Source organism: Chlamydotis macqueenii, chromosome 1 (genome assembly GCF_036417535.1).
Source record: "Chlamydotis macqueenii isolate bChlMac1 chromosome 1, bChlMac1.mat, whole genome shotgun sequence".
Taxonomy (NCBI): Eukaryota; Metazoa; Chordata; class Aves; order Otidiformes; family Otididae; genus Chlamydotis; species Chlamydotis macqueenii.
The window spans coordinates 138,727,144-138,742,700 of NC_141556.1; the positions used below are offsets into that span (position 1 = coordinate 138,727,144).

Here is a 15,557-nt window from a genome sequence, read left to right on the forward strand (position 1 = left end):
AGTAGAAGGATGCAACTGTATTTTCTCTTAAGTTGTTCAGTTGGTCCTAACGAAGCATCGGGAAGCACAATCAGAAGTGCATTATTTTCAGCCAAATATGTTTTAAGTCCATTTTTTTTTTGTGTGTGTGAAAAATGATACCTTGTTTGAAAAAGGAGGAGTTTCTTCATCAATTAGTATATTTGGGAAATACTTGCACAAGATAAATCAGGAGGATAATCACAGTCTCTGTTTCATGTAAAAAGGCAAGGCAGCTTCTAAGTATTCAGGTGTTGTAAATACTACTGGTTTTAATTCCTCCTTCCCTCATTCCCTCCGCTGTATCACCTTGAAAATGCCAGATGTAAAGTTTAAAGAAAACCTATTTTTTCTATGCAAAGTAACGTTTTTACAATACAGACATAACCTTATTGAAGGTGAGTCTACTTGCTCTCCATAATTGTGTGAATTGGTCATGATTTCTTCCTATTTATCTTTGTAAACTTCAAAGCCTTTTAATTTAGTTTTGTGTTTAGGTCTGCATTTACTATTTGAATGTTTGAGCCTGGGCAGAACTTTCATTTTAAAATCTCTAAGTCTTAAGTGCATTTCCTATATCTGATAAAATAGCAATAGTTTTTGTTTTGTTTTGGGTTTTTTTTGCCAAAAATGATCTAGAACAGAGGAGACCATATGGATGTGGCAAATGTAGTGTCTGGTTCTGTGGCAGGTACGTGCCATTCACATGCACTACACAAGTGGGGCGTAACTGAGGAATGTTTGCAAAGGCTTCTTCCAGGGTAGGAAGGCTACTAAGTACCTTGACTTAGGTCAGTCTATTTCATGGGAAAAGCTCTGACCCCTTTTAGATAGTCTTCTACCGATCTTCATCTGAATTGGTACTGATCCTATCCGTACCCCATCCCAGCTTTCCCAGTTGGGATATATAGCTGTTTGTGTTCCTAACCTAATCCTTTTTCTGTTTTAAATATCTTCTATGTATAGTCTTACTGGGCAATTAAACCTACATATTTTTATTGGTTAAATATTTCCTATTTGAAAGAGAAACAGAAATCTAAGAAGATCATAGCCTTTTAGAATTTGCTTTCTGTTAACAGTAGCCATATTCTTCAGGCAGTGAATATTAGCCTTTCTGAATGAAAGGAATTTCAGGGGTTTTTCACCACTTTGCAAGTTCTTCAGTTTGGTATGGATCTTTCCTGGCTAATTATGCTAATACCTGGAATTTTCTGTTAGAATGTCAGAAATCAGTTTTGCTGAAAAAGGATTCTAGTCACTTTGTTTATGTTTCTTACAAAAGCCTAAGGTAGTAGGGAGTCCTCTTTCAAACAGTTCTAAATAAATGGAGTTGAAAATCAGTTAGTGATCTCTTGTCAAAACAAACCACAATGAAATATATTAATTTGTAATTTTAAGAGTACTTCTTAAATAGATTCTGTTGTTACGTTAGAGTGTTTCAGGTGTAGTCCTTGTGTTGCTGAAAGCAGAACCTGCACTTGTCAGAATTTCATCTTCTGATGAACTTGCTACACAAATAGGCTGTATAACTGTTTTTTAAAAATATGTTATTAGTATCTTAAAAGGCTGAAGGAAATGAAACTTGCTAAAATGCATGCCTATTTCGTACCATTATGCTGTTGATAAAGGGTTGCAATAAGGATAATTGCAAACAATACTTGTAGGGTCTTTTAAAAAAAAAGTGCCATTTCTGCTGGAACGTTACTAGCTCTGCTAGCTGTGTTGTCTGGGAAACCATTATTTTGTTGTGGTTTTTTTTTTAATTCAGATTTCACAAATTCTTTTGAAAATCATTAGTACAGACAAAGTCAAATCTAGAAGATGAGACAGGATAAGGTAATATTTTATCCTAAGGATGAACATATTTTCATGGTGAAGGACAATGTTAATTTGTCTGTTCTGACATTATTACTTCAGATTATGCTAAGGATATGCTAAGATATTTTTTCTTATTTAAATATTCACTACAGAAGTACATTTAAGCAGGCAAGACATACAAATCCTAAGAGATTATTAAGAATAGTTCATCCCTGTAGTACATCTCTATCTTTCCCTCTTGGTCTATAGATGGTAAAGAGTACTTTAGGCAGCACAGATCCTTCTATGCTGAAATACTTTTACTGATTTTAGGAAATTAGTCTGAGATCCTGTTGTATTCTGGAGATGTGCTCTACATGATTTTTTTTTTTTCCCTCACATGTTTTTGATACTGTTTGATCAGGGAATAATTTTTTTTCTCAAATAATTTCATACTTCCCTAAATAATAGATTTATGTTTGAGAATGTAAGCTGTATGTAGATACCATTCCTAGTCAGTATCAGTTACCACTATTTTTTTCATATGCCACAAAGAAATGGCAAATTTGAAATATATTTTTCTTAATCAGTCTTAGGTAATTACAAGGGAGAAAACTTGTGCAATTGTAACTGTACTAAGGAAAGACAGAGAGGCACTAAGAAAATTGTTTTCTGTATTTGCGAGCTGGACAGCTGTGTAAGACTTCACGCCTTCCATTTTAATTATAATCTTGATAAGGATATACAACATGACACCTGCTGAGATTAGAAAACTGGAGTTCCAATATGAGAACAGAAAAATGCAGTAAGTTTCCATCTTTCCTTATTAAGGTACAAATAAATTTTAGAAAAGCTACCGACTATAAAAGAAAAACATGGAAGTACCCCAAACAGCCATGGAAGTCTGTCTTTAGCCTTTAGTATTCTCTGTAATTAATTAAGTTCTTATTAGTGACATATCTTCATATACTTGATTAACAACATTATTAACTGATCTGGATGGCTGGTCATAAATCCATTCACTTGGCAGGGTAGCACTGCTATCTGTATTTCTTGACTCATTCTTGCACTTTTTACAGCACTGGTGAATCTGTTGAAATATTCCACAAAATGTGTTTTTAAGCAGTCAACATGTTTCCATCAGATAACCCATCTTTTCAGAGAACATATTGCTAACTTTACTGAGACAGCAATCCAGGAGTTACTCTGATTATTTTTTTAAAAGTTGTTATGCATATCACAGTCAAAATGAAATCATGAATTGACAGACTATTCATTATTATTAATAATAATAAATTTTAATGATATGTAAGCTTAGATACTCTGACCAATAGTCACATTGGAAGCAAAAAAAAACCCCCTTTGTTCTGCTTTCCTTACCTGAGTTTTTATTGCTGAGCATGTCACTATATGGTATGGGACATCTCTTTGGTCAGTTGGGGTCAGCTGTCCTGGCTGTGCCCCCTCCCAGCCTCTTGCCCACCTCAGCCTACTCGCTGGGGCAGCAGAGTGAAAAAAAAGAGAAAGCCATGATGCCATTCAAGCACTGTTCAGCCAAAACATTGATGTGTTACAAACACTGTGGATTTTTAACCACAGATCCAAAACACAGCACTGCAGAGGCTGCTATGAACACAGTTAAACTCTATCGCAGCCCCACACAAACAGAGTTTGCTACAGCCCTACCCAAGTAGAATTTGCTACTGCTTGTGTTCATGGTGGCTAATTTTAGGTTCGCTGATTTTGTAGATTCTGATGCAAAATAGCTTCTGGCAGGCTTCTGCTCCTCTTGTGTTTTAGCAAGGTTTGACTGTTTAGCACATCTCTCTCTGGCACAAGTTTACTGTCTTCCTTAATACACAGACCTTGTTTTCTGCTGCCTGAACGGTGTGAATGTTTGTGGTTTTGGTGTATTTAACAACTGGTTGTTAAAAAAAAAACTCAAAACCCAAACTTTACTTGACCTAGAAGAGCAACTGGATACTGCAAATGTCTTTTTAAGTCTCGTAACTTATGTTACTGGTGCTGAGTCTTACGTAATAATACAGTTCTGTGCGGCAGTATCAGCTGAGAGGGAGCTGTTGCCATAATGCCAGGTTCAGTGACACCGTAGTCCCTTTAAGTAGCACAAGCTGAGAAAGAGAGAACAAGGTGAAGGAAATCCTACCTTTCAGTCAGGACTTGACTATCTGAAGGATCCCTCTTTCTGGACTTAAAATAGCTACTGGTTTAAAACTGTGGTGGTTCCTCAACAGCTAAATTTTCTTCCTCTAAGCCTAAGTTTGGTACCTATTCCCTCTTGGTCCAATTTATCCTGTGTTTGTTAACTTTTAAGGCACTCTACAGTAGTGGATTTGAGGAGGGACATTGTTGGTGAAGCACAGGGAATGTTTTAGGTGTCCTGTAAATGATAATCTTTGAAATACACTCGCAAGTACAGACTTTGTAAATATAAGTAGAGCATGTTGTACTGTTGAGGGTTATGCACGAGTGTAGCGCCATCCATGCATTCAAAGACTGTGACGCTCATTTGCATCAAGTTATGGCATAGCTTAGATTTCTTCAGCTCTCACTCATTTCCTTCCAAATAGTTTCATTTACATAAAGGATATTCCAAAGTAGGATCAAAGTAGAGCTATTCATTAATAGCTGGCTGTTTATGTTTTGGTTCCACAAAAAATAATAAATTAAAATTATTAGGAGGTTTTTCCTGAAGTGGGAAACAGAGACACAGCTAGGATAGAGGGAAGGATTTTTAAAATACTATGGGAAGCATAAGAACTCACCCTGGGCTTAGACAATATTGTATCCAAAAAAAATGTTTTCTTGTTTTCTTGCAAAATATTTTTAGTTTTAGAGTTGCCAGGGTGCTGCACTACTGGCCAGGTAAATGTCAGGCAGTGACCTGCACCAACTAGTGCGTGGGAGTGGACATAAAACCCTGGCATGACTCGTTGGTTGGCCAGACTATGAGTAAGACATTGATCTATGTCCAAGGGAGCTCACGAAATTAGGAGCTGAAGCCCAGAAGCATGGAGGGAACAGGATGTGTTTCAAATTGCTAATCATTTAGACATTTTTTTTTCTCATTCCCTTTTGTTTCCAGGTAAAAGTGACAAGATCAGTAACAAGCTCAGAAAAATAACAGATATAATTTCTCTGTGTGTCACAGCTTCCTTTTTTTTTATCATGGCCATTCCCTCAAAACGTTCACAGGTAGGGGGTTCTACTTCCGACACTAGTTAACAAAATGTAACGTAGAGTGACCTTTTTATGTTGCCACAAATGCATATTCAGGCTAATCTGCTTATAATTTATTTCCGTCAGAAGATGCCACCCGTCTTTAGGTTTGTAGTATTTATTTCTGAAGCTATTACTTACACCAAAAGCTATGATAACTGTGGTGACAAAGATGGTGTATCCAAGAAGAAGGAACCAACCCAACCAGGTCTTATCTGATCTTATGCAGTCTTTGCATTTGAAATCTGAAACAAAAAGAAAGCAAATTAAGTATTTGAAAAAGGAAAAAAAAGTTACTTTTCTGATAACTTTTCATTTGAAAGATTAGTGAAGATTGACAAGGCAGCAGCATTATCGTTTTTTTTCATATTTCCTTTCACTACTTTTTCAGGCTAAAAGGTTAAGCGTCTTGTGAGAGGACTGTTGTCTTCTTTTTACTTCAGATATGAGATTTTTGAACCTGTTGTAAGCTATTTACACAATGGAAAGTAAATTAAATTCTCCGTTTACTGGAAGTGGGGTATCCAAAAACATCTTTGTTGTGTAGCACATTCTTAGGTAATGATGAAAAAGCCAATCTAAATGACAATTACCTTCCTAAGTCTCTCAGACAATTTTTTCTTCTTCTTTTTTTTTTTTTTAATTTAAATCAACCAAAGACATGCATATAGAATCATAGAATAGTTTAGGTTGGAAGGGACCTTTAAAGGTCATCTAGTCCAACCCCCCTGCAAGGAGCAGGGACATCTCCAACAGATCAGGTTGCTCAGAGCACCATCCAACCTGGCCTTGAATGTTTCCAGGGACGGGACATCCACCATCTCTCTGGGCAACCTGTTCCAGTGTTCCACCACCCTCATTGTAAAAATTTTTTTCCTTATATCTAGTCTAAATCTGCCGTCTTTTAGTTTAAGACCATTTCCCCTTGTCCTATCACAACAAGCTCTGCTAAAGAGTTTATGGTGTGACAGTCAAAAGAATTTCATTGACTGCTACGTTTTTCTAGTGACTTAGAAGAATTGCATTGGTCAGTTATTAAATATAATGTGAAATCTAGAATGAGAAAGATGTTTTGTGGCATTTAACATTTGCTAGTCAGATTTGTCTGGAAAGTCCACATAGAGAAAACTTGGCTCATCTGAAATAGTGTATCTTGGTCACTGATGGACATCCCCAGCAGGATTATGGAAACTGGATTCATAATTAGAGGACAGGGGAAGAGTTATAAGGTGTTGAAAATTATTTTATAATCAGAAAGAAAATTCCACTCCCACATATCCCTACTTTCACATACACTCTTTCTAAAAACACTCACACTGCTGTGTGAATTTACTGTTAATTTTTCAGTAACTGGAAGAGAAAGCACAAACTTCACATTTAAAAAGAGACCATTGGCTAATAAAGACTGATGAAAATTATTAAAAAGATAATGAAAGATTATCAGGGGTTTCATTTGGGTTTGTTTTTTTGGTTTTTTTTTTTGTATGGAGTAAAGTAAAGACGCAGCAAATGTTTGTGAAGAAGATGAAAAAAATATTTAAAATAACTATTTATACAATTTTAATTGATGCTATATATATTGTAATACATAAAATATTTAGAATTCAGTAAAATAGAGTCAATGTTCTACTGCACAGTGAACTCGTCTAGATCCAAAGAAAAGTCTCTGCCCTCAAGAAGTCTGTCTGTCCAGCTGTATAAATAGTTCAAACAAAAAGCATGCCTTCCCTCCCCTACTCACACGACTGTAGACTGTTTTTTCCCACCCTTCTTCCAGCAGAGGTGAGTTGTGGAAGAGAAGGCAGTAAGGCTGAATGAAAATTTAGTTCACCTTGCACACATCGAGTCCTTTTCAGCCACTCCCAAGTGCTCCTTACCATGCACAGTCAGCTTGGTGCCGTTTCCACGTTTGCCCTGGATTTTCTGCGTTAGCGTCACATCACAGAAATAGATGTTACTGGCACTCTGGTCAACGTTGCTCAGTTTTAAGATTGAGAATCCCCTGAGGGTGTTTTTTATAATGTGTACCTGAGGCCTGCCCATGTCACGGCTCGACTGGAGGCTCTTCTGGTTGTGGCTCTCAGGGCCTTTCCTCCAGTATACGACTGGCTCCTCGTTCTCCTCACTGGGATACTCAAATACACACAGCATCCACACCGTGGAGTTAAGGAGCACACTCGCATCTTCAGGGTATTGCATGACTGAAAGCTCTGCCCCGCTTCTGGCTGTAAGGTGTAAATACAGGACATTCAATTAAACAGAGATAAGGTCTCTTAGGAAAGGTTGTCTTGGCCAATCAAATACGTGGGCATAGCCGATATCTGGACAAAAAGAAAGCCACAGCTATAGGGACGTATGGTGAAAGGTGTCCTTGACTCAGGCAAAGTTTTGCTACAGTCTTCTGAGAAACCAATGGTGCAGTAAACATTCAAAACAGAGCTAGACAGACAGTCATTAACTTTGCCTAAAGATCATGTAGCAAGTAAATTACATGTAAAGTATAAGAATGAAAGCCAAGAAGGTGACAAAGTAGGAACTGCAAATGGAGTAGAAGACTAGATTAAGTTTCATACAGTTGCTATTATTCTTAAACTTTTGGCATGCCTTCGTAACAAAGCTTCGCTCTGGGAAATTGCAGACAATATTTTCAACTTGCAAAAAGTTAAAAAAAAATACATGTACTTCTACAAACTTAAAATGTTGTTCTGCAAGTGTCTATGCTTCATCTAAGTATTACATTTCCTACGTATACAATAGTTTCTGGCTCAAATTTTATTATCTCTGTAAAAGCTTGTCAGATACATTTTTTACACAATTCATAATGACTTGATAGTCATTGGGCATATTTAATTTTGTATGAAAATGAAGGATGACGCTAAAACTTATTTTGGCAACAATTTACTTAAAAAGCTCTGAAAATACCTTTATTCTCATCAACATGTAAAACTGAAATCCTCTTTTCACAATTGCTGTGTATGTGCATACAGTATTTTTAATGAAGGTGTTTTACCAGGAAACACATATTGCCAATATCACAGATACAGTTTATGGTATGAGATAGTTATGTCATTATTAAGCTAATCAAAACATGTGAAAAATCTATTTCCATGATGTGATTTTGAAGGACATCTGGGGAAAAATGGCAGTTAAAATTGTTCTAGAGGTCAATATCACACAAAAAGCCAGGATTATATTAAAATAGGAGTAGACCAAAGGAAACGAGAGATCATTATTACCTTTATTAAAAGTAATGTTAATACTCTGTTAACTTTATCCTATTATTTCAATATATCATTATTTAAATATTTGCCTGCCCTTTGTCATGGGCATAAATACTGCAAAACAAGAAGACAAAATTACAGCTAAACAGAGTAAAAATTAAAAATTAAATAATCACAATGGTAATCAATACTTTAGGAAAAAAAGAAGCTCTTTGCTCGTATTAAATTAAACTAAGGATTATTCAAGTTTACTCAGAGTCACTACTTGGTATAGTTTCTATGCAATATCAAAACAATCTTCAATTTCCATATTTTTTCAGCTTTGCTAGTTCCTAACATCACACCCCAGAATATTTCAGTATTTTTTGATTTTTCAAGTAAAGCCATATATGGATACTAATTGCACATACACTAACTGTATACATTTAATGCAGAAGGATGACAAAACCATAGATGATGCAGATTTTGAGAGAAAATTCTTGCACATATACAGGCAACAATTAGCAAAATGATTCAGAGCACGCCTGACGTAAATCTATAATGGTGCTTTGAACAGCTAAAAGGGAAAAAAAAAAGGCAAAAAATGCACCATGAACAAGACAATACACCTCAAGAAACAAATCTGATATAAATTGCAAAGGATCCAGAAGGCTAAACTGATAACGTATCTAGACATACCCTCTTCCAAAGGCAATTGCTACCCAGTCTAAAAGCTGACAGGCTGCAATGTCTACATTTCCTCCCTCACCACAGGCATCATGGCATAAGCCAAATCCTGGAGGTCACTGAAGTGCGCTTTACTTAAGGAATCCTCTACTGGCAAACAATTTGAAGGAGCTTTTCCAGGCAACGTAGTGATAAACTCCTACAATTTATTCTGCATGACAGAACAGTCCCCTACTTGACACCCATTTTAGGTCATATCTCAGCCTTTTTAGCACCTTAAATGACTAAACTTTATCTGCATTTGAGTTTTGAAATTTTAACTAGTAAATCATGTGAGATTATTCTACTTTAAACTCAGTTATTTACATTTTAAGTATCCACATTTAGAATCATACAATCATAGAATCGTTAGGGTTGGAAGGGACCTTCAAGGGTCATCTAGTCCAACCCTCCTGCAAGGAGCGGGGACATCTCCAGACAGATCAGGTTGCTCAGAGCTGCATCCAACCTGGCCTTGGAGGTTTTCAGGGATGGGGCATCCACCACCTCTCTGGGCAACCTGTGCCAGTGTTCTACCACGCTCAGTGTAAAAAAGTTTTTCTTAATATCTAATCTAAATCTATCTCCCTCTATTTTGAAACTGTTACCTCTTGTCCTGTCACAACAGGCCCTACTGAAGAGCTTCTCCCTGTCTTTCCTGTAGGCCCTCTTTAGGTGCTGGAAGGCCACCATAAGGTCTCCCCGGAGCCTTCTCTTCTCCAGGCTGAGCAGCCCCAACTCTCTCAGCCTGTCCTCATAGGAAAGGTACTCCAGCCCCCTGATCATCTTTGTGGCCCTCCTCTGGACCCTCTCCAACTAGTCCATGTCCTTCTTATGTTGGGGTTCCAGAACTGGATGCAGTACTCCAGGTGGGGTCTCACCAGGGCAGAGTAGAGGGGGAGGCTCACCTCCCTCCACCTGCTGACCATGCAGGCCAGGATGTGGTTGGCCTTCTGGGCTGCAAGCGCACATTGCCAGTTCATGTTGAGCTTCTCATTAACCAAGACCCCCAAGTCCTTCTCCTCAGAACTGCTCTTGATTCTCCGCCCAGCCTGTATTTGTGCCTGGGATTGCCCTGACCCAGATGCAGGACCTTGCACTTGGCCTGGTTGATCTTCATAAGATTTGCATGGCCCACCTCTCCAGCCTGTCAAGGTCCCTCTGGATGTCATCCCTCCCCTCCAGAGTGTAAATGCTTACACTTAACCATGCTCTCCCTTTGTAGTCAGTAAACAGAAATAGTAACTTAAAGGCAAGGATTAATTAAATCCCATAATAAAGGTTTAAGAAGATAAAATGTTGGGGGGTTTATAACTATAAAAGCACCTATTTCTCACATAGAGTAATGAGTTCAGATAAAGACATTAAAAATTCTGTGAAATGAATCTTTTATTTTCCATGTGAGGGCATAAAACTAGATTTCTATCACAAATGTGTATTTATGGAATTGCTTTCAAATGTAAGAGTTCGTCTTTTAAGTTTTACATCTGCATTTTTATGAGGTATAAAAAATTGGAAAGTCATTACTAAGAGCAGATAAAACATGCTTTTAACAATGTAAGAACAAATCAATAAGATGTTTTAAACCAGCTTGTTACTCCTATTTTTATATAGTCATTCTTTTTAGACTTTTTCTTATTTGAACGTATATATTAAGGAATATATGTTCAGAAATGACTGGGCTGTACTTGAAAGAGATTCCTGAAAACTAACATGAAACACGTTTTAAAATGGATATAATCCAGAAGAGTTTCTGGGACGCACCTTTCATTTGGGTGAAAAATAAGTATCTTCAAAAATCAGTACATCATATTGATAGTGATATTTCACTACCCACAGAAAACCAGTCTCACCTCAGTCAATGAAGGAGAGGTAGCTAACTTTTTGAAGAGAAACAGATGGCTCATATCTGCATTCTCTTTTATATTTTCATCAGGCTGTACAATTTTTTTTTAAAAAGTTCTAAATAACTTTTATGTTTTTTCTTTTACATTTGTTGGTGTAAGTGAATACATATGCTTTTAAAAGTACTCCAAGACTTAGTTTTATAAAAATCCTGAAATAAACTTAATATGTTGTCCAGTTGACCAGTATATAAAATATCAATATAGATTCCTAACATGCAAAAAATGAACCCATGTTTTTCTCCTTTTTCATTCAGATGTAAATTCAATTTTGTGCCAGTCAGGTGTAATTTCAGTTTCTATGTACTTTTTAAAGCATTTTATACTTTTTTTTTTCTTATTTTTGCTTTCATCCATAAAACAGCAGCTTGAAGCCTTTGATAAGTAAAACTGAGCAACTGACACTTTCATCCTTGATTAAAAATTAGCACTACCTTCCTTGATCAGTTAAGGTTTGGAGAATTTTGAGGTAAAATAAAATACAAAGACAACACCCCCTGCCACTTACCTGCAAAGTGAGCAAAGTAAGGCATCATAGTTAATGTACCAAGCCACATCGTTTTCTTGGAATTGTTAATGCAGAGGTTTTAAAACATCAGCTGAGACTAGTGATACGACAGCTTTCAGCAAGTAGTTGAAAAGTAAATTCAAGCTCTCCTAAAAACATGTTTTTAACTTTCTTCCTAATGGGCGTTTCCTGTGGTTTCTTTCTGTAACTATTTCCTCTTCTACCTTGTCACAGTTTAGCCCCACTCAGGACCAGATTACGCAGTCTCTCTCTCACCCCCGCACCCTGTGAAGGAATAGAGAGAGATAATATAAGAAAAAGACTCGAGGTTTGAGATAAGGACAGGGAGAGATCATTGAAGTTACCATTACGGGCAAAACAGACCTGGGAAAAACTATTTGTTTATTATTAAAAAAAAGCAGGATAATGAGACAGAGAACAAGATAACCTCCCCCCTCCCTCTACCCTGGCTTAACATTATCTCTACCTTCTTCCCCAGACAAGTGGCACAGAGGGGAAGAGAGAATGGGGGTTATAGTCAGTTCATCACATGTCTTTTTTCCATTGCTCCTTCCTCCTCGAGGGAAGAACTCCTCACATTCCTCACATGCTCCAGCATGGGGTCCCTCCCATGGGCTACAGTCCTTTGTGAAACTGCTCCAGTGTGGGTCATTTCTTCCACGGGGTGGAGTCCTTCTGGAATGGCTGCCCCAGCACGGGTTCAGATGGATCTCTGCTGCTCTGTGGACCTCTATGGGCTGCAGGGGGACAGCCTGTTTCACCATGGTCTGCACCACAGGCTGGAGGAGCAGCATTACTCCTCCCCGTCCTTCACTGACCTTGGTGTCTGCAGCTGTTCCTCTCACAACAAATTCTTCACAACAGGCAGGCAGACGCCTCTCAGGTTCTCTTCACATCTCTCCACTTCTTGCAGCCGGGCTGGGCTGAGTCAGGCCCAGTCGGCCACCCAGCCAGAGGCCAAAGGGTGAGGGCCAGAAGGCCCACAAGGCTCATGCCTCACCCTCTCCACCCCCGCTTCAGGTTCTCCATATAAGAAGCAGAGTTTAAGAACATGAGTCAAAAAGAGAACTTATAAAAATCCTTCAGAGCTTGCTTAGGTCCTGAATGACTGTTGAAAGCCAAGAATAGCGGATTGAGTATTCCACTTCTACTACTACATGGTCTTTCCAAATTAAGTCTTTTTCTATATAACTGAATCCCCTGGAGGGGCCCCATGTGATCCACGAGCAGAGCAGACCAATGTGAAAGCCACCACAATTCATCAAAACGGAAGGTGCTGCAAGCTACGTGTCGTAACAGACACACCTCGGAAGGTCTATAGTGGAACAGAGGAAGCGGGTCTCCCGTTTCAGTCTGCAAGTGCTTTACTGTAACTGAAGCTCTGACAATACACAACTCCCTATACTGGCTAGCTGAAGCTACATTTGGAACCATATAAAACAAGAAATATTTTTCCCTTAAAAAAAATAATTTAAAAATTGCTGAAAGCAACACAAAACCAAGTCATTTTCTATCTCCATAAAACTCACAGGGATATTGACAATTCTGGACAGTATTTGTTGTTTGAAGTAGGGGCATCTTTAGAATGCCTCCAGGTGTCTACTCTGGTTATTAGACTATATTGTGTCCTTATGGCAATGAAACTAAACAAAAAGGAAACTACTCTATTTCTTTCTATTCCCCAATATTTCCATCTACCAGAAATTTGAAAGCCCAGCTCTCTGTTATGTGTTATTGCTTTGTTGTAGAGGAGGCAACCAGCTTCAGAGTCAGATTTGATGCAACTTTTGAGCCTTTGAGACTAGCCAGACTGTAGTCCTAAAGGGGTAAACCTGAGAGCAAAAAGTAATGCTTTGATTTTACATGTTTGTTGTGGGATCTTTCTGTTCTGCCTCTGATGAGCACACATACATTTTCCACTGGTAGGAAATCACTAACAGCATCAGCCTTTCTCTTTGTGCTTCAGAAGCTAAGGCACAGATTCTTCTGTTGTTTGCAAATCCTGCTTTTGAAAAGGAAATCTGGGCATTATTGGCATTCTGTTCATCAACATTTAATAATAGAAGGCAGCTGACCAACTGAATGGCAGGTAAATAATAATGTGAGGGATGACTGAGGAAGTTGGGAAGACTAAATGCAGACAACCTTTCACTTTTGTTTACCTCCTTTTTTTTTCCCCCTGCTTCAGTTCCATTACAGGACCACTGTGTCCTGTTTGCGCAGTTGAATGTGGGAAGAATAACGGAATTGCACATAGTTCAGTTATTCTGGTCTCTTACATCTTCAACTTTTTAATTATACTGATTTTTGAAAACATAAAATAAATAGTATTAAAGCCATGTAATTTCAATTTTTAAGGCATAACACATTATGTTTTTATTAAAATGTATCCAATCACCTATGCCATATTTAGATTAAGATAAGCACACTGCATTGCTTAATTTGCTTTGATTTACCACATATATTGAACTAGATCTACAGGCATATACTTATTAAAACATCTAATTTTATTCTTGTTGCTTTAATCAGGTTTATGTTGTAGAAATGCAGTTAATTGTTTGTAGAATATAGGGACATTTCATCATAAGCAAGTAAGTAAGGAACAAATTTGTACATAAACTTTACTAAACTATTTCAACTTTTGAGTCTCAATTTACCTTTTGTAAAGCTGCAGGAATAATAATTTTGTTTTCCATTTTAATTCTATAGATTTCTAAGGTTTTCAGATCCAGAACTGCATCCTATTATTTACTCATACAATATAAGAGAGAAAAACCTTTTATCCCTCTTGATGTGTTGTGTTTTTAGTGTTACGATGGCATCTGAAGTTCATGGGTAGCCTCTCCTGGAACAAAGTTGTACAGATAATCAGGGGAAAACAGGTTAAGTTTGACTTTTCCTAAAAGGCTGTGCTATAAACACCTGACACTGTCATTACGTCTATTATCTGTTTAAAACTGGCATTTTCTCAGCCTCTTTTTTTTTTTTTTTTTTTTTTTTTTAGGATGGGAGGAGACTGTTAAACTACCAAGTATAAGACTGGGAAGTTTGAAACTGTTAATATTACTGTTTGTCATGTTTAAGCTCCCAAAAGAGCATTCCTGAGTACTGCAGGGACTGTATTTAAGAAATACTTAGAGTAGTAAAAATGAAACTGTAAAAAAAATAGATATCCATACTGCAAGATAGAGCACTGAAGACAGGGAAAAGGTCAGTACTTTTAGAAAGTTATTTATAACAGGTGTGACAGGCAATTCTTAAAAGTCTTCAATTGATAGCTATGAGTCCAGAGAACTTTAATTTATCATTGTGGTGATAAATGAAACTATTTCATTTTTGTCTTTGGAACTTGAATTAAATATTCCTCTCACATGAGAAACATTTTAGGAGCTTTTTACTTTATATAACCAGCCAGGTTAGAAGCCAAGTTTTCTGCAGCAGTTGTAGTAGCAGAATGCTTGTTATGCTTGTTTTATTCAAGTTCTGCCTCCATTTGCTGAACCATAAGTATGTTATAAGTGGCAGCAATTGGCCGTCATGATAGATCAATAACATCGCGTTCAAGTGACATCCCTAAAGGGTGGCAGATGGCATCTAAATCAGCTGTTAGATCCAAATAAGCAGAGGTCAGAACAGCATCTGTCTCCATTAGTGCACATATTCTGACACGCAATGGAGCTCATGTAAGTTTTGTTTTTGCTGTTAGTTCAGTATGAAACGGTCTTTTAATGAAAACATAAGATCATAAATTGCAAGTAAGAGGCCTAATTATGTTGCTGTGTGGCTTATGCCTTTTAAAGACAAGTAGCAGATACTGTTGATAATTGTTTCCTTTAAGTACATGCCCAAGAAGCTTCATCAGCAGATTGATAAAAGCTCCAGCTGATCTCAAGATATCAAATCTCAAATCTCATGATTTCTGGTCAAATAACATAAGCCTCAATATTTTTTTGATGGCAGGTATGTTGAAGTGTCACCAATGCCCTATGATTTTCATGTAAAAATATCAGTTCAGAGGAATAGTAAATCCAGGTGGATTTAGTGACTTCTAAATGTCAAATATGACTCTCGAACATCATTTCCACTTCATGATTGTGTTTGTCCCTTAATGTTAAAATAATGTTAAAAGGGATGTATTCTCGG

General features: G+C 37.4%; 1 protein-coding gene across 1 annotated transcript; it reads right to left on the bottom strand.

Moving 5' to 3' along the window:
• Positions 1–2,730: 2,730 nt before the first annotated feature.
• On the bottom strand, positions 2,731–11,471 carry LOC147602293 (uncharacterized). Its single transcript, XM_086740501.1, has 4 exons — positions 11,394–11,471; positions 6,933–7,280; positions 5,197–5,300; positions 2,731–2,905 (listed from the first exon to the last, which is right to left on the bottom strand). Exons 1-4 carry the CDS (start codon positions 11,440–11,442, stop codon positions 2,753–2,755), a joined length of 654 nt encoding a protein of 217 aa, XP_086596627.1. The 5' UTR covers positions 11,443–11,471; the 3' UTR covers positions 2,731–2,752.
• Positions 11,472–15,557: the final 4,086 nt, after the last annotated feature.